General features: G+C 60.4%; 1 protein-coding gene across 4 annotated transcripts in view; it reads left to right on the forward strand.

Annotated features, from left to right (window-relative positions):
- Positions 1-4,675, forward strand: part of ZFPM1 (zinc finger protein, FOG family member 1) — an 80,930-nt gene extending 76,255 nt beyond the window's left edge. For 3 of the 4 annotated variants that reach the window (XM_055232771.2, XM_055232772.2, XM_055232770.2), the window contains 4 exons: positions 1,491-1,724; positions 2,135-2,230; positions 2,309-2,455; positions 2,669-4,675. In XM_055232771.2, the coding sequence (XP_055088746.1) occupies positions 1,491-1,724; positions 2,135-2,230; positions 2,309-2,455; positions 2,669-4,488 (2,297 nt within the window). In that variant the 3' untranslated portion in view covers positions 4,489-4,675. The remainder of the gene's footprint in view (positions 1-1,490; positions 1,725-2,134; positions 2,231-2,308; positions 2,456-2,668) is intronic. The other variant, XM_063613050.1, reaches the window with a different exon arrangement.
- The last annotated feature ends 13,055 nt before the right edge of the window (positions 4,676-17,730 follow it).

Genomic DNA, 17,730 nt, shown 5'->3' on the forward strand with positions numbered 1-17,730 from the left:
CAAGCGTGAGCCACCGCGCCCGGCAGATCCAGTTTAATTCTTGAGCCTCCCACACTCTGGGCCCATCTCACCTGTGAAGCGGGATGCAGAGGCACCTTCGTGGAGGCCCCTCTGCAGGCCACCGGACTTGGCCTGTGGTCACCAGCAGGCGGGCAGCCTTTCTAAACTGCACGGCCACGGCCCCTCTCCCCACATCCCTGCAGCAACACAGTCCCCCACAATGACCTTGGGGATGCAGAAACAAACCCAGCCAGTGGCCTCCCAGATCTGGGACCCAGCTCAAGCCCTCAGCTGAGAGAGGACAGAGCTGCCTGCAGCCCCCAAGTAAAAGGAACTTGAGAAACAGAAATCAACAGCACAGGAGGGAAATGTGAGCCAGAAAAGTTGCTAGAACCGCGAGGTGCAGGAGGAAGAGCCACCTCACCCAGGCACTGAAATTCCTCCCAAGAGGCAGAGGTGGCGAGCAGGCCGCAGAGGGGAGGGCACGGGGGCAGGGGCCACCCCTGAGTGATAACTGCAGACTCGGGATCAACATCGGAGAAGCCGGGTGAGAAACCAGCACTAACCTGCACAGGCAGAAACCAGATATCACATTGGTCTCTAAGTGGAACGGGCTTGAAAGCCAGATAAGGAATCCCAGGGCCCCTGGGTTCCACACGGAGGCCAAGGCCAAGTTGAACAGGCCATCCCCTTCCCTGTCTTCAGCCAAGGGGCCATGGGCAGATGGGGCAGGGCTCTGGGGCAGAGAACATCCCTTAAACTGCTATAAAGGCAAAGCGAGAACATGCTAGAGAAGTCCTCCCCCGCTGGGAAAACCACCGTAAGCAGCGTGCAAGCCCCCGAAACTCTCAAGTTACAAGCAGCCCATGTGGGGTCAGTGTGGTGAACTCAGCAAATCTGACCAGCCAGGTGGTCACTGACAGGGAGCCACCCAGGTGTGTGGGCGCATGGGGGCTTCCTCACTTCTGCACTCCTAGTCTCACGGCCACATCCCTAGAGCTGCAGTCAGCAGCCATCGTGTGCCTGAGTGCCCAGGGACGGTGCACATGGGTTTTCTTTGCAGCCTGGCACTCCCACGCACCTGCACGCACATCTGTACATACACGTTTCCTCTTCCACGGCCTCCCGGGTCCACACGGTCACCCCAGTATGTCATGGATGCTAGCCTCGCCAGCGGTGTCCACTTCTTCCTTCTGCCCCCATGAGGCCAAAGCATCTCCTTAGGGGCTCAGTATTGGAAGGGGACCCATGGGGGTTCACTCAGACCCCACTCCTCACGGGTCCCAGGGCTCCTGGGATCTACGGAAGGGAGTGGGGCTGTCACAGGAGCATCCAGGAGGCTTACAGTTACAGGGAGAGATCAAAGCCTCAGCTCCTGGGGTGGGAAGGATGGTGGGGTCCGTCACGGCCAGGCCCTGCCTCCGCCCACAGCTTTGCCCTGGCTGGCAGACTGGCCTTCAGCCTGACCCCACCTGCTTCCCACCCCACAGAAGACGTCTTCCCCTGCAAGGACTGTGGCATCTGGTACCGCAGCGAGCGCAACCTGCAGGCGCACCTGCTCTACTACTGCGCCAGCCGCCAGGGCACCGGCTCCCCGGCCGGGGCCGCCACAGACGAGAAGCCCAAGGAGACCTACTCCAACGAGCGCATCTGCCCCTTCCCCCAGTGCCGCAAGAGCTGCCCCAGCGCCAGCTCCCTGGAGATCCACATGCGCAGCCACAGCGGTGAGCCCCCACAGCGGTGAGCCCCCACAGCGGTGAGCCCCCACCCTGGACGCGGGTCCTCAGGATGCCGGCTGCTTCCCCACCCAGTCCCGCAGGCCGCCCGGGAAAACCCACATGCAAGCACACACGGTGCCACGGTTCACCTGTGGGGTCTCCGGCACACCCAAGACCCCAGCAGGGGCCCAGAGCAGGCAGCCAGGCAGGCCTGTGGACTATCTGGGTAGTCAGTGAGGGCTGGGCCCACTGCACTCCAGAGAGACAAAAGGCGGCGGAAGGGGAGGGGTTTAAAGACCCTTCAGCACAGGGTCCCCCGGCACAGATCACGGCCCTGGGCCCAGTCGCTTTCCTCATCCCTGGAGTCCCAAGGTCAAGCTGGCCCGGGCACCGCTCTCACGCGCCCTGTGTTCCAGGAGAGCGGCCCTTCGTGTGCCTCATCTGCCTGTCGGCCTTCACCACCAAGGCCAACTGCGAGCGGCACCTCAAGGTGCACACGGACACGCTGAGCGGTAGGCGCTGCAGGGGCCGGGGGGTGTGTGGGTCCCGCCCTCCACCCTGGGCCTTGACCACCTCGCCATGGCCCACAGGTGTCTGCCACAGCTGTGGCTTCATCTCCACCACAAGGGACATTCTCTACAGCCACCTAGTCACCAACCACATGGTCTGCCAGCCTGGCTCCAAGGGTGAGATCTACTCGCCAGGGGCCGGACACCCAGCAACCAAGCTGCCCCCAGGTGAGCAGCCTGTGGGGGCCACCCCCTGCCCCTTGGGCCCCCTGAGCAGTGGGAAAGGAGTGGGCTTGTCGCCCAAGACAGGTGGGGGTCCATTTCAGCCTTCGCTCTAAACCACATCCGCCCACCCCTCCCCCTCCCGGAGCTGGCCCTCCAGCTCTGACCCGCCAGGTCCTGCCCCAGGCCTGAGATGCCACCCCTGCGATCTCTCTGCAGACAGTCTGGGCAGCTTCCAGCAGCAGCACACGGCCCTGCACGGCCCCCTGGCCTCCGCGGACCTGGGCCTGGCGCCCACCCCATCGCCAGGACTGGACAGAAAGGCCCTGGCCGAGGCCACCAACGGAGAGGCCAGAGCGGCCCCCCAGAATGGAGGCAGCAGCGAGCCCCCGGCGGCCCCCAAGAGCATCAAGGTGGAGGCGGTGGAGGAGCCGGAGGCCGCCCCCATCCCGGGCCCCGGAGAGCCTGGGCCCCAGGCCCCGTCGCGGACGCCGTCGCCGCGCAGCCCCGCCCCGGCCAGGGTCAAGGCCGAGCTGTCCAGCCCCACGCCAGGCTCCAGCCCGGTGCCCGGCGAGCTGGGCCTGGCCGGGGCCCTGTTCCTGCCGCAGTATGTGTTCGGGCCCGACGGGGCGCCCCCCGCCTCGGAGATCCTGGCCAAGATGTCCGAGCTGGTGCACAGCCGGCTGCAGCAGAGCGCGGGCGCGGGCGCCGGCGGCGCGCAGACCGGTCTCTTCGCGGGGGCCCCCAAGGGCGCTACGTGCTTCGAGTGCGAGATCACCTTCAGCAACGTCAACAACTACTACGTGCACAAGCGCCTCTACTGTTCGGGCCGCCGTGCGCCCGAGGACGCGCCCGCCGCGCGCAGGCCCAAGGCGACCCCCGGCCCGGCCCGCGCGCCCCCCGGCCCGCCCGCCGAGCCCGACGCGCCGCGCTCGTCCCCGGGCCCCGGAGCGCGCGAGGACGGGGCTGGGGGCGCGGCCACGCCCGAGGACGGCGCGGGCGGCCGGGGCAGCGAGGGCAGCCAGAGCCCGGGTAGCTCCGTGGACGACGCGGAGGACGACCCCAGCCGCACGCTGTGCGAGGCCTGCAACATCCGCTTCAGCCGCCACGAGACCTACACCGTGCACAAGCGGTACTACTGCGCCTCGCGCCACGACCCGCCGCCGCGCCGACCGGCCGCACCCCCGGGACCCCCTGGGCCGGCTGCGCCCCCGGCCCCCGCTCCCGCCGCGCCCGTGCGCACGCGCAGACGCCGCAAGCTCTACGAGCTGCACGCGGCCGGCGCCCCGCCCCTCCCGCCGCCCGGCCACGCCCCCGCGCCCGAGTCGCCGCGGCCCGGAAGCGGAAGCGGCCCCGGCCCCGCCCCTGCGCGCTCGCCCGACCCCGCGGCCGACGGCCCCATCGACCTGAGCAAGAAGCCGCGGCGCCCGCTCCCCGGAGCCCTGGCACCCGCGCTGGCCGACTACCACGAGTGCACGGCCTGCCGCGTGAGCTTCCACAGCCTCGAAGCCTACCTGGCGCACAAGAAGTACTCGTGCCCCGCTGCGCCACCGCCCGGCGCGCTCGGCCTGCCAGCCGCCGCCTGCCCCTACTGCCCCCCGAACGGCCCGGTGCGCGGGGACCTGCTGGAGCATTTCCGCCTGGCGCACGGCCTGCTGCTCAGCGCGCCCCTGGCCGGCCCGGGGGTCGAGGCCCGGACGCCGGCCGACCGCGGCCCCTCGCCCGCTCCCGCGCCTGCCGCCTCCCCGCAGCCCGGGTCCCGTGGCCCCCGAGACGGCCTCGGCCCGGAGCCCCAGGAGCCGCCGCCCGGCCCGCCCCCGTCTCCGGCCGCCGCGCCCGAGGCCGTGCCGCCCCCGCCGGCGCCCCCCTCCTACTCGGACAAGGGCGTCCAGACCCCCAGCAAGGGCACGCCGGCGCCCCTGCCCAACGGCAACCACCGGTACTGCCGTCTTTGCAACATCAAGTTCAGCAGCCTGTCCACCTTCATCGCCCACAAGAAGTATTACTGCTCCTCGCATGCTGCCGAGCACGTGAAGTGAGCGCCCACACTACAGCCGCAGACGCTTTGCACGCCCCCCTGCGATGCGGGAAGGGGGCCGCCCCTAGGCCGCACGGACTCTCGCTCCTGGGAACCCCGCCACGCACAGGTCTTGGCGGAGGGGGCCGCAGGGGGCAGCGCCCGCCTGGACCCTTGGCACTTAATAAAGAAGTTCAGTTTGATGAGCATGGTGGTAGACCAGCCTAGTTCTCTGAGCCAGCAGGTATATGCAGCCAGTGTCACCTCCACCCCTGGTGTGTACGCAGGCCACTGTGGCCCAGAGTGGCTGGGCCCCTGCTGGAGTCACACCGCTGGTGGTGCTAAGAGCTAGACCGAGCCTCAGGTCGGAGGCCACAGCACACACTGAACCACTGCAGGGCCAGCCGCTCTGGGCCCACCCCACCCTGTCCGTACCCCCCTAGGGAGAGCAGGCTCCACACTGCTGACCCTCTCCACGGCCTACTTGGCCACCAGACACGGAAGGGAAGGGCACTGACCTGGCTGGCCATCCCCCAACCCTGCATGGTCCTGGGGATCCGATGTCCCCCATCCAGTCACCACCAGGGATTGAAGGGGTGGGGGCGCCCTGGGGAGGATGAAGCCTTGTGCTCGCCAAGGCTGGGGGAAGAGCAGGGGAGTAGGTGGACAGGAGAGGGAGACCAAGGCCAAAGCATTCCCTGGCCTCGAGGGGGCCCTGATGCTCACTGGTGGGTGTACCTCTCCCTCAGAGCCAGGGCTGAGGACAGCTGTGTGGTGGAGTCACGTGTGGTGGAGTCACCTGTGGTGGCTGAGTCGGTGCAAGGGCCAGGGCGCCCCACTCTGTCTTCCCTCCCCTGCTGGGCTGTATGGGCTGGCCACACTGAGGGAATGCTTGGCTGACTACGGTCAGCCACGGTGTCACCTTGCCGTTTGCAGCTGCCGGCTGTGGGCAGCCTCCAGCGTGCTTTCTCACTGGAGAACAAAAACATTCTTCCGTTCCCAACGTCACTTAATTTTTTATTTTTGGAGGGGGGGGGTCTCACTCTCTTGCCCAGGCTGGAGTGCCCTGGCCTACTCATGGCTCACTGCAGCCTTGACCTCGTGGGCTCAAGTGATCCTCCCACCTCAGTCTCCTGAGTAGCTGGGGCTACAGGTGTACACCACCATCCCCAGCTAGTTTTTGTATTTTTTGTAGAAATGGTGTCTCCCTATGTTGCCCAGGCTGGGCAACCCTGTTTTTTTAGAGCTAAGGTCTTGCTCTGTTCCCCAGGCTGGAGTTCAGTGGCACGATCATAAGTCACTGCAGCCTCAAACTCCTGGGCTGAAACCATCTTCCTGCTTCAGCCTCCCAAGTAGCTGGGACTACAGGCTTGACTCACCACACCTGGCTAACTTTTAAAACATTTTTATAGAGACAAGGTCTTGCTGTGTTGCCCAAGATGGTCTCAAACTCCTGACCTCCAGTGCTCCTCCAGCCTCAGCCTCCCAAAGCATTAGGATGACAGGCGAGAGCCACCACTCCCAGCCCATTTCCTACTCCACTTGAACTAGCTGCATTTTTTTCAACTTTGCCCAGCAGCCCTGGTGAGTGCAAGCGAACAAGGCAGCGGCGTCTTCCCTCAGAAGCCTGAGGCACTTCCCGGCCGGTCCAGGGCTCGCTCTCCTGCCCGCAGCTCGTGGACCTGGGTCTGCAAGGCTTTCAGTGGTCTCTGATGGCTTTGTCCACCTGCCCACTAGGGTCTGGCCAGATGGGGCCTGCGGCCAAGGCCACTGGACAGACGGGGCTCCCACCCCACCAGGGGCCTGAGCTCCAGGGAAGTCAAGCAGCCTTTTCCTCACAGACACCCCTTTTGTTGAAGGCCAGGTGATAGCGGGGACGGGAGGCACGGACCCCTCAGCCTGCTCGTCATTTGCATTGTTCTGCATGAATTTGCATGGAGGGTTCAGGAGGCTCTGCCCCCAAGTCCTCCCCAGGTGCAGGCGGAGGGAACAAGATGTTCTAAGAAATAGAAACCGCGGTGGGGGGTTGTCACTGTGTGTACATTTAAAAGTAAACTTTTTAAGGGTGCCCAGAAACTAAGAATACAGTCTCTGGGGAGCGACAGGTGCTCAAAGGGGGTAAAAAACACAACTCCAGTGTCCTCACCTGCTTTAAGCCCCACCCCAAACCTGACCAAGCGAGGCCCTGGAATGGAAGACGCAGAGGAGAATCTGGAAGACAGCCCATCAGTGCCACACAAACCCGCCATGCACCAGACGCGCCTCAGTGTCCACACCTGTGCCACAGGACTGGAAGTTCCTGGGCCTGGCAGCCCTTTCTGGGAGCTCATTTCAGAGGCAGCAAGGACCCTGTGACTGGGACCCAGACCTGACGTCACCCCAGAGGGCCCCGCCATGGCCCGGACTGGAAAGCAAGGACCCTGTGACTGAGACCCACACTTGAAGTCACCCCAGACAGCCCCACCATGGCCCGGACTCGAAGCTTAGGGCAGCACACTGAGCCTCATGAAGGGCTGCGTGCCTGTCCTGGCTTGCATAACCCCCCACTGCCCCCACCATGCAGGGCTGGGTACTGCTGCCATCGCCTGTCCCAGGTCATTTGCGTGTGGCCAGAGCTCGTCCCCATTGCACCCAGGACTCGCCTCTGGCGCGTCTTCTGCGCTGACCCTGGGGCCCCCACACCTGGCAGATGCCATCAGTCACCCCTACTCCCTCAAGCCATCACCCCAGTCTCCCCCCACCAGACCCCTGCCTGGGCCTCCACCCTATGCCTCCCCCTGCAGCCGCTGACTGGGTGATGGCCCAGGCCTTCTCCCGCCTCTCCCCAGGAAGCTGCCAGCCCTGCTGGCGGACACCCCCTCGCCCCCCCAGCTGGTTATCTGCTGAGCCAGGTTCAAGGCTCTGAGTCTGCCCTGGTCTCCCCTTGAACTTCTCCCTCCACACTCCTGGGGTGGGCTCATGGTCGTCTCTCCACTAATTCTGTAGTCCAGCCTTGCCTCCTCTGAGCCCTAGACCTGCAGACCTACAGCCCCAGTGTCCCTCCAGGCCCTTGATGTACCATGAGTGACTGTAACCCCACACACCTGTAACTTCTGCCCACACCTGTGCAGGCGCTCCCCCTCCAAGCCCACCAATCTCCCCACACCTGCGCAGGTGTCCCCTCAGCCCACCTGTCTCTCCACACCAGTGCAAGCACCCCCTGGCTCACTGTCTCCTCCCCTCACCTGCACAGGCATCACCCCAAGCCCACCTGTCCCCCCACCAGCCCACCTGTCTCCTCCCCTCACCTGCACAGGCATCCTCACTGGCCCCCTGCCCCTCAAGCTGGAGAGCACCAGCCTTTCCTATTCACCCTTCATTGTCAAAGCAATGCTTGACTTGTCCAAAACCCACCACTTCCCAAACCCATCCACCATCGCCGACTCCCAGGCCTGGGACTTCACGCTTGAGTCTCTCTGAACAGCCGCTTCTAAATCTCGAGGGTCCACTCCTCACACAGCTGCCACCGCTCCCCTCTCCCAGGCGCACCCTGCTCTGAGGCCCGGCCCCGCCCCAGGTGCCTGTGCTTCGTGTGTAAAACCTCTTCTGTTACTGGCCCCATCCTTCAGAGGTCAGAAGTCCCTCTTCTCTGCCTCAGCACAGAGGAGCGGAGCCTCCCAACGGCGGCCTCTCCTGACAGCAGCCCCTCGCCCTACTCAGCCCACCGCCCCCATGGACCCCCTGCTGCAGCTGGTTGCTCCAGGCAGTGCCTCCTCACGCCCTCTGTACTCCTCCGAGGCTGTCCTTGTCATCCAGCTCTCAGCTTAGGTGCCCCCTCAGACCTGTCCCTGGCTCACTTCCCGCGTAGGAACGGTCACTCTGCACCTCTGTCCCCAGCTCGCTCCCGCATAGGAATGGTCACTCTGCACCTCTGTCCCCAGCTCGCTCCCGCGTAGGAATGGTCACTCTGCATCTCTGTCCTCTTGCCTGTTGCCTACTGGCCTGTCTTCTGTGAAAGCTGGGGCTGCGCCTGCTGGACCTCTGCCTCCCAGGCACCGGCAAGTGGCCGGCACGGAGGAGGGGCCTGCATACGTTGAAGTCACAAGGGTGTGTGTGGACCACAGCCAGCCCCTCCCCATGCCCAGCAGTCAGTCCCACTGTCACAGCCCACTTTCCAGCCACACTGTCCACTCATGGCACACGGCCACCGTCACAGCCCACTTTCCAATCGCACGGTCCACTGAGTCCCATGTGTGACCTGAGCTTCTCGGATCTCGGACCCTTGCATTCCAAGCTGCCCCCTCCCCCCTCCCCCCTCCCCCCTCCCCACTCCCTCCTCCCCACCCACTCCCCTCTCCCCACCCCCCTCCCCACTCCCCCTCCCCACTCCCTCCTCCCCACCCACTCCCCCCTCCCCACCCCCTCCCCACTCACCTCTCCCCACTCCTCCTCCCCCTCCCCACTGCCCCCTCCCCACTCCCCCCAGCTTTGCCTGTGAAACTCCTCCGCTGAAGACTGGCTTAAAAGTTCCCCCTCAGGGCCACCCAGCCAGGCTGTACCCCTCCCCTGCCCTGCACAGGATGGGCCTCCTGCCTCCACCCTCCTTCTTCCGGGAGAGCACCCGCTCCCTTCTACCTGAGCTGCCTACAGCTTAAAGCCGTGTGCAGGCTGACAACCCCTAGGCAGGGTCAGCCCAGCCTGCCAGAGTCCCTCACGCCACTTGGGACACAACATCCACGAGATGATGCAGGGCAGCCTCGCCCTCCTGAGGCCCCTTCCTCTGCCAGGCACAGGGTCTGTCCTCTCAGCCGCACCATGGGCTGGTTGCCCTGACTGTGCACGAGGACACCAAGGTTCCGTCGGGACACGCCTCCTCCCCAGGCACCTGGCAGGCACAGCTGGGCCGGGGCACATCCCTCTGCTGGTTTCCAGCACTCGGTTCTCGACCACCAGCCGTACTGCTGCGCACTGGCTTACAGAAAGCTCAGGCCTAGGAGAAGCCCACCCCAGCCCGCCTGAGGAAGGGTGGGAGTGGAGAGGGGCCCCGCTGCCGGCCCTGTCGCCCACACCAGGACACCAGCGTGCAGAGCAGGACACCATCTGTGGCTGGGGGGCTGCGTGAGCTGGCAACCATCGGCTGGGTCTGCTCTGAAAACTGGTCCCCACCTGTTCTTCCCCAAGCCAACCCCTCGGGAGAGCCCAGCTTTGGAGTCTCAGGCAGAGCCTCAGGGCGCCAGGAGGCAGCAACGCCGTTGCGCTCTGGCCTGCCCTGCATCTGCCGGGGCCTTGCAGAGGGGGAGGGAGGAAGGGCGGGAGGAGGCAGCCCCACCCCCTCAACACCCAATCCCCTCCTCTTTGGAGGCGCCAGGGAGAGGTGAAGAGAAGAGGAAACCATGCCGCTGTGGACAGAACTCGCCTCGGGACCTTGGGCTGGGAGTGTCTCAGAGGTGAGCCAGGCGGGGACAGGGAGGGTCGGGAGCTCGGGGCAGGGGTTAGGGTTAGGGCGGGACGCACGGAGGAGGGATGCGCAGAGCAGGAGGTCTCACAGCTGTTCGGAAACGCGTCCATTTCCATGGCGAGGGAAAGAGCAGGGGAGGTGACCGGCCACCCGGGAGGAGCTTGGCCACCAGACGGCCAGGTGGCCCGGACCTGGGGAGAGTGGGGAACCCGGCAGAATCCCAACCTCGCAGGGCTGTTCCAGGCTGCTTCCAACAAGACCCTGGAGGCACATCCTCTGATGCTGTCCTTGGGCAGGGAGCAGGGGGCTCCCAGGCACGGTGACTTGCCCAGGGTCACAGGAGTGACCACCAAGATGCAAAGGAAACACAAAGCCCGAACCCTGCCTTGCACACAGTGGCTTTCACGCCAGCGCGGCCTCCCCATCTGGCTGTCCCATCAGAGCCCCAGGCCTCCCCAGCGCTGCCCACAGACCTGCAGCAGCTTCTCTCTGGCTGCGTCCCTCCCTGCCAGCCAGGGCCTGGGAATCTGCATTTAACCAGCTCCCAGCAGATTGCTCTCTGGCAGCTGTGAGAACTGCACACACAGCAGGTGCCCAGACTGTGGGCGCCGACCTCACTAGCTCACCAGCAGGAGCAGACACAGCCCTGCTCACCAGGCCTTCATCAACTGAGGCAGGGGCGAGGCAGGGAGAGAGCTGGACCCAGATCCTCTGCCCAGGGGCCATGTCCTGCCCTGCGCAGAGTGCATACTTGGCCCTCCCCTTCTCTGACGCTCCTGGTGAACAGGGTGGCGAGGGCAGTAGCCCCACGCTCGAACGCAGGGCAAGGGCTGAGGCTGAAGGAATGCCTAGGGGAATGTGGCGTGTGCAGGCAGGGGGCGGAAAGGGGCAGGGAAGGGTGAAGAGGGCCTTGGTGTTCTGGCCAATCTGAGTCCTCCATGTTGAACCCCACACCCCAAGCAGCCGGGAGAAGCTGGAGCAGGCCTGGCACACACCCTAACTCCAGTCTGAAATTCTGGGCCCCTCCTGCACAACCCAGATCCCCGCAGGAGGCCGCTGATGGCTCAAAAAAGGTCTCGTGCTTTCAAGGGCATATGCCACCAACCTGAGGCAGAGCGAGGCAGGTGTGGTGCCTGAGCCAGAGACCCAAGCCCCACACGCCTGGTTATTGCCGTGAACCGGCAGCACATGGCCTTGATTCTCTTCCTGATGCAGGACAGGTGGGCCGCGCAATTGAGGCTTAGCCAGGAAAGAATTCAAGGGCAGGCTGGGGTGTTAGACGGCAGCAGTCTATTAGCGAACAATTTTACTCCTTGCAGAGCAAGGCTAACTCTCTGGCAGTGCACCCAGAGTCCACAGTGCTCTTGGCAACTGTATTTATAACCACTTAAACCCACTTTCAATTACATGCAAATTAAGGGGTGGGTTAATGCAAATTGAGGAGCAGGTTACTTAGGACTTTCTTTTTGTTTGTTTTGTTTTGTTTGAGACAGAGTCTTCCTCTGTCTCCCAGGCTGGAGTGCAGTGGCATGATCTTGGCTCACTGCAACCTCCACCTCCCAGGTTCAAGTGATTCTCCTGCCTCAGCCTCCCAAGTAGCTGGGATTACAGGCGCCTGCCACCACGCCCGGCTTATTTTTGTATTTTAAGTAGAGACAGGGTTTCACCATATTGGTCAGGCTGGTCTCGAACTCCTGACCTCAGGTGATCACCTGCCTCAGCCTCCCACAGTGCTGGGATTACAGGCATGAGCCACTGCTCCTGGCTGTTACTTAGGACTTTCTAGGCAAGGGGCAATAACTTCCCCGTCGTTGCCACGTAAAGCAGGTAACTTCCAGGCCGTTGCCATGGTATTTGTAAACTGTCATGGCGCTAGTGGGACTGTGTTATGCCAAGAACAATGAGGCAGCTAGGGATCGCCTTCCTCGCCATCTGCTGGTTCCTGCTGCTTTCCTTATTTTATTCTTTCTGGACCAGATCACGTTTTGGTCAGCAAGGTTGTGACCAGAAAAGTCCTGCTGGTTTCCTACCTCAGAAGAGCTCGGATGCTGTGTGTGGGTGGCCCGCCGTTGGCCCTAACAGGGTCTCTGGCTATGGAAAGCAGGCATGGGCCTCTCAAGAGGCTGGGGGCCCTCCCGATGGGCTGTGCTCTCATGCCCCCTGCAATGAATCTCCCCCACCAGCCTGCCTGGCCTGGGCACATTGATTGTTGGGCAACTGTCACTGTGGCTGCTGTCACCTCCCCTGAGGTTCTCCCCACTAACCAGCTGGCTGCACTCCTCGTTAGACCCTGCCAACTGGGGACTCCGAAGGGGCACGGAGTCAGCAAGTTTGTCCCTTCTGCCATCTGGTGGGAAGGGCCAGAGAACTGGCCCCTCCTTCCTTCCACAATCAAACATGGAGGTGGCAAGGAAGTCTCCAGAGCCTGGACTTGAAGTTTCGAGTCCTGGCTTGGGATCCAGTGTCTGCACATCCCACGGGAAGGCCAGAGACAGGGAGGAGCATGGTGGGAAGACGTTGTCAGGGAGGGTGAATTATAAATGAAGAGATGCGACTTGCACCCATTGGATGGGCGGTGTGGGAATGGGAGGCACCAGGTGCCAGCAGCAGGTGGATAGGCAGCTCCAGCGCACCTGGCAGGCAGGTGCAACCCCCTCAAATGCCACCTGGCCATGGATGGTGGAGGTTGCTGGGTCACAAGCCATCCCAGCACAACTTCCTGGCATTGCATTCTTTCTTCCTTAACAGCATCCTGTAAACGTTCCATTAATGAGGGTCTGACTGGGCAAAACTATACTACTGTTTTATCTGAAAAGCCTTTGTTGTGCCATAATTCTTGAGTGAGAAGTTGGCTGGACACTCCATCCAGCTTGACAGTTCACTTTTCTCATTCTTTGAATATGTGCTAGGCCGGGCACAGTGGCTCACGCCTGTAATCCCAACACTTTGGGAAGCCAAGCCGGGTGGATCACCTGAGGTCGGGAGTTCGAGACCAGCCTGACCAACATGGATAAACCCTCATCTCTACTAAAAATACAAAAAATTAGCCAGGCGTGGTGGCACATGCCTGTAATCCCAGCTACTCAGGAGGCTGAGGCAGAAGAATCACTTCAACCCGGGAGGCAGAGGTTGCAATGAGCCGACATCGTGCCATTGCACTCCAGCCTGGGCAACAAAAGTGAAACTCCGTCTCAAAAAAAAAAAAAAAAAAAAAAAAAAAAGATGTGCTTCCACTTTTCTCTGACTCTCATTGTTGATGAAGAGTAGTCAGCTGTATTTCTTTATCATCACCTCTTTCAGGATCTCTTCCTCATTAACAGCCTGCAATTTTAGTACAGTTCACTGAGTGTGTGTCCTCCTTGGCATTCCTACATCTGAGAATTCTTACCTTTCAACATTTTTGAAAAATCACCAGCCATTTTGTTTTTGAGTGTTGCCTCTCCCCACTCCCTCTGCTCTCCTTTCTGGAACTCTGATTAGATTTATATTGGATTCTCTTCTCTACTCTGTACCTCTTAGCTGCTCTTTCAGATTTTCTATCTCCTTATCTCTCTGCACTCCTAATGGATCATTTCTTCTGATCTACTTTCTAGTCAATAAATTCCCTCATCACCGGTGTGTTATCTGTTGCTTAATCTGCAGTGAATATTTTTGATGGCATTTTTCATTTCTAAAGTTGAAAAGGCACATTCTGATGATGGTGGTGATGGTGATGATAGTGTGTGACGATGTTGATGATGATAGTGACAATGATGGTAATGATGAAAATAATCATTACAACTATCAAAGATTAGCCGAGCACGGTGGCTCACGCCTGTAATCCCAGCACTTTGGAAGGCCGAGGTTGACGGATCACGAGGTCGGGAGTTCGAGTCCAGTCTGGCCAATATGGTGAAACCCCATCTCTACTAAAAATACAAAAATCAGTCAGGCATGGTGGCGGGTGCCTGTAGTACCAGCTGCTCAGGAGGCTGAGGTAGGAGAGTCACTTGAACCTGGGAGGCAGAGATTGCAATGAGCCAAGATCTCACCACTGTGCTCTAGCCTGGATGCCAGAGCAAGACTCCGTCTCAGAAAAAAAAAAAAAAAAAAAAAAAAAACTCTACCAAAGATTCATCACTGTGGGCTGCACTTGTGGTTTCAGGCAAGTAGCCTTGGCGAGTCTGTTCATACCTCATGATCATTGGAGCTGAGGTTTGCAGCCCACTCAGTGCAGCCCTGACTCCCTGTGAGTCAAAAGCCACTTTTCACATTGCCAGGAGCTGTGGTGTTTGTTGGGTGTCCATGTACCACTTTAGTTGTTGTTGTTTTAAAGTTCTACTGTGTGTGTTTTTTAAAGGACCAGTGAAATTTGAAAATAGCCAAGGAAAAGGAAACTAGTTCCCACAATCACAGACACCACCACAGAACACACCAAGGCAATTTCTTTGTTATAAAAATTTTATTATTAAGAGAAAGGGGCCGGGCACGGTGGCTCACGCCTGTAATCCCAGCACTTTGGGAGGCTGAGGTGGGCGGATCACGAGGTCAGGAGATTGAAACCATCCTGGCTAACATGGTGAAACCCCCTCCCTGCTAAAAAAAGTTAAAAAAAAATTAGCCAGGCATGGTGGCGGGTGCCTGTAGTCCCAGCTACTCGGGAGGCTGAGGCAGGAGAATGGCATGAACCTGGGAGGCGGAGCTTGTAGTGAGCCGAGATCGTGCCACTGCACTCCAGCCTGGGCGACAGAGCAAGACTCCGTCTCAAAAATAAATAAATAAATAAAACAAGAGACAGGGTCTCACTATATTGCCCAGGCTGGTCTGCGAACTCCTGTGCTCAATTGGTCCTCCCGCCTCAGCCTCCCAAAGTGCCTGGATTACAGGCATGAGCCACTGCACCTGGCCAACGCTGAGGCAATTTTTGATGCAATGTCTGCAGTGGCTGGAGGCAATTTTTGATGCAATGTCTCAGTGGCTGGAGGGAGCTGGGCTCCTGCTCACATCACACTTGGTGCTTTGGTAGCTCCCACTTCAGGGCTGCACTCACCTTCCCTCACCAAACTTCAGACTTGGAAGTGGCTACCATGAGGGCGTGTGGGTTGGTTTAGACCTTGTTGACAAAGAAGTCGGTTAATCCCAAGTTCAGTAACTAATAAACATCAGCACGTGGTAACACACAGTCTAACTACTAGTTTTTTGGTTTTTTTGTTTTTTGTTTTTTTTTTGAGATGGAGTCTCGCTCTGTCACCCAGGCTGGAGTGCAGTGGCTGGATCTTGGCTCACTGCAACCTCTGCCTCCCAGGTTCAAGCGATTCTCCAGCCTCAGCCTCCTGAGTAGCTGGGATTATGGGCCTGCGCCACCACGTCTGTCTCTGTGAGTCAGCACATGGAATCTTAGCATGGACGCTGCGGGGAGATGCAGGGCCGCTCAGGTGCACACATACACTAGATTCAAATACAGGCAACAGACATAGACAACGATGTTGGGGGAGGGGCAGCTGGCAGAAGAATGGCCCCAAAGATGCCTGTGTTTTCATCCCCAGGGTGAGCCTGTGAAGGCGCAGCCTCACGCAGCAGAGGGGAGTTAAGGCTGCAGGGGAAGTTGAGGTTGCTCGTCAGCTGACCCAAGATACGAAAAGTACCCTGGATCATCCTGGTGGGCACAGTGTAATCACAAGGTTCTTATCAGTGGAAGAGGGGTCAGGAGAGAACAGCAGAGAGGTGGGATGGGAAGACTTGGGCTTTGAAGATGGGCGGGGGCGTGAGCCAAGGAACGGGGAGGCTTCCAGAATAAGGAGCTAGTTCTCCTCGGGAGCTCCCAGCTGGGGCCAGCCCTGCTCAGGCCTGGACCTCAGCCAGTGATACCCGCTTCCGTGAGCCCCACAGGAGGCTCCTGAAGGCCGCTGCACCCGACTCTGGATAGCAGGGACTTGGAGTAGGGTGCGACACAGGACAGAGAGGGCCTGCCAGGCTGCAAAAAGAGCCCAGTGGTACCTCATGAGCTGGACGAGGGGTGCTGTGCCCGACCATCTTGCATCTATTTTTGTTTATACCCTTGCAATAATAGTAATACAAGTAAAGTCAGATAAAAGTTCAGGAAGCATGAACATGGGATGCTCCAGTCTCCAACCAGCACGAGGAAATCATCACTCTCCAATCAAAGGAAGAGGACATACAATGGCGCCATCACAGCGCACTGCAGCCTCAACCTCCTGATCGTCACTCTCCAATCAAAGGAAGAGGACGCACAATGGTGCCATCACAGCGCACTGCAGCCTCAACCTCCTGGTCGTCACTCTCCAATCAAAGGAAGAGGGCGTACAATGGCGCCATCACGGCGCACTGCAGCCTCAACCTCCTGGTCGTCACTCTCCAATCAAAGGAAGAGGGCGTACAATGGCGCCATCACGGCGCACTGCAGCCTCAACCTCCGGAGCTCAAGGGGTCCTCCCACCTCAGCCTCCTAGGTGCTGAGGACCACAGGCATGCACCACCATTCCCAGCTAAGTTTTTTTACTTTTTGTAGAGATGGCATCTCACTATGTTGCCCAGTTTGGTCTCCACCTCCTTACTTTAGCAATCTTCCCTCCTCAGCCTCTCAAATGCTGGGATTACAGGCATGAGCCACCGCACCCTGGCCCGAGGTTGAGCTTTTGAGGAGCTGTCACCCTGCTTTCCACACTGGCCACACCGATTGCTGTTCCCACCAGCAGTGCGTGCCAGGCCTCCACATCCCACTAACACATGCTGGGGCGCTGTCTGACTTCAGCCTCTGAATGCCTGTGAAGGGGCATCTCACTGGGGCTGTGATCTGCATTCTCCAGTGACAGGCAGTGCCACGCAGCCTTCCCCATGCTCACTGGCCACTGTGTGTCTTTGGAGAAACATCTGTCCAGACCCGTCGCCCATCCCTGCGCTTTTCTGCTCATTTTGAAGGTGAGAAAACAGAGGCTGAGGAAGGTGAGAAAACAGAGGGTGATGAAGGTGAGGGAACAGAGGATGAGGAAGGTGAGGGAACAGAGGATGAGGAAGGTGAGGGAACAGAGGGTGAGGAAGGTGAGGGAACAGAGGATGAGGAAGGTGAGGGAACAGAGGATGAGGAAGGTGAGGGAACAGAGGGTGGGGAAGGTGAGGGAACAGAGGGTGAGGAAGGTGAGGGAACAGAGGGTGGGGAAGGTGAGGGAACAGAGGGTGAGGAAGGTGAGGGAACAGAGGGTGAGGAAGGTGAGGGAACAGAGGGTGATGAAGGTGAGGGAACAGAGGGTGAGGAAGGTGAGGGAACAGAGGGTGAGGAAGGTGAGGGAACAGAGGGTGGGGAAGGTGAGGGAACAGAGGATGAGGAAGGTGAGGGAACAGAGGGTGAGGAAGGTGAGGGAACAGAGGACGAGGAAGGTGAGAGAAAGAGGGTGACGACCGCCTAAGCATGAAGCTCGTGGGTATGTGCTTGGGCTGCAGACACCCTGGCCTCACCCCACCTTGGCCCTTTTGAGCCATGAGACTGCACAGTTCCTCTCCCGGACCCTTGGTTCCCCCCAGACCCAGGAGGCATAGAAGAGGCAGGACATCCTGTGGCCAGAAAGATGACCGGGGGTCTCCAGGGCACAGAGCCCCCACGCAGGCACTACAGTAGGGATTGACAGCAGCTTGACGGCCACTGCCGATGGCCAGAGGATCCCACCCCAGTGGCTCCAATCCCCACCCTCCACGTCAGCACCAGCCAGATGGTCACCGTCAGTGACCCTGCCACCCTCCCGGGGGAAAGGGCTTCCAGGCCCCTAACCCTGGCAGGTTCATGTGGTGGGGCACTGGCCCTGGTCCTGCCTCACCCACCAGCCCTGTGGTCTG

This window comes from Symphalangus syndactylus, chromosome 11, assembly GCF_028878055.3.
Source record: "Symphalangus syndactylus isolate Jambi chromosome 11, NHGRI_mSymSyn1-v2.1_pri, whole genome shotgun sequence".
NCBI lineage: Eukaryota > Metazoa > Chordata > Mammalia > Primates > Hylobatidae > Symphalangus > Symphalangus syndactylus.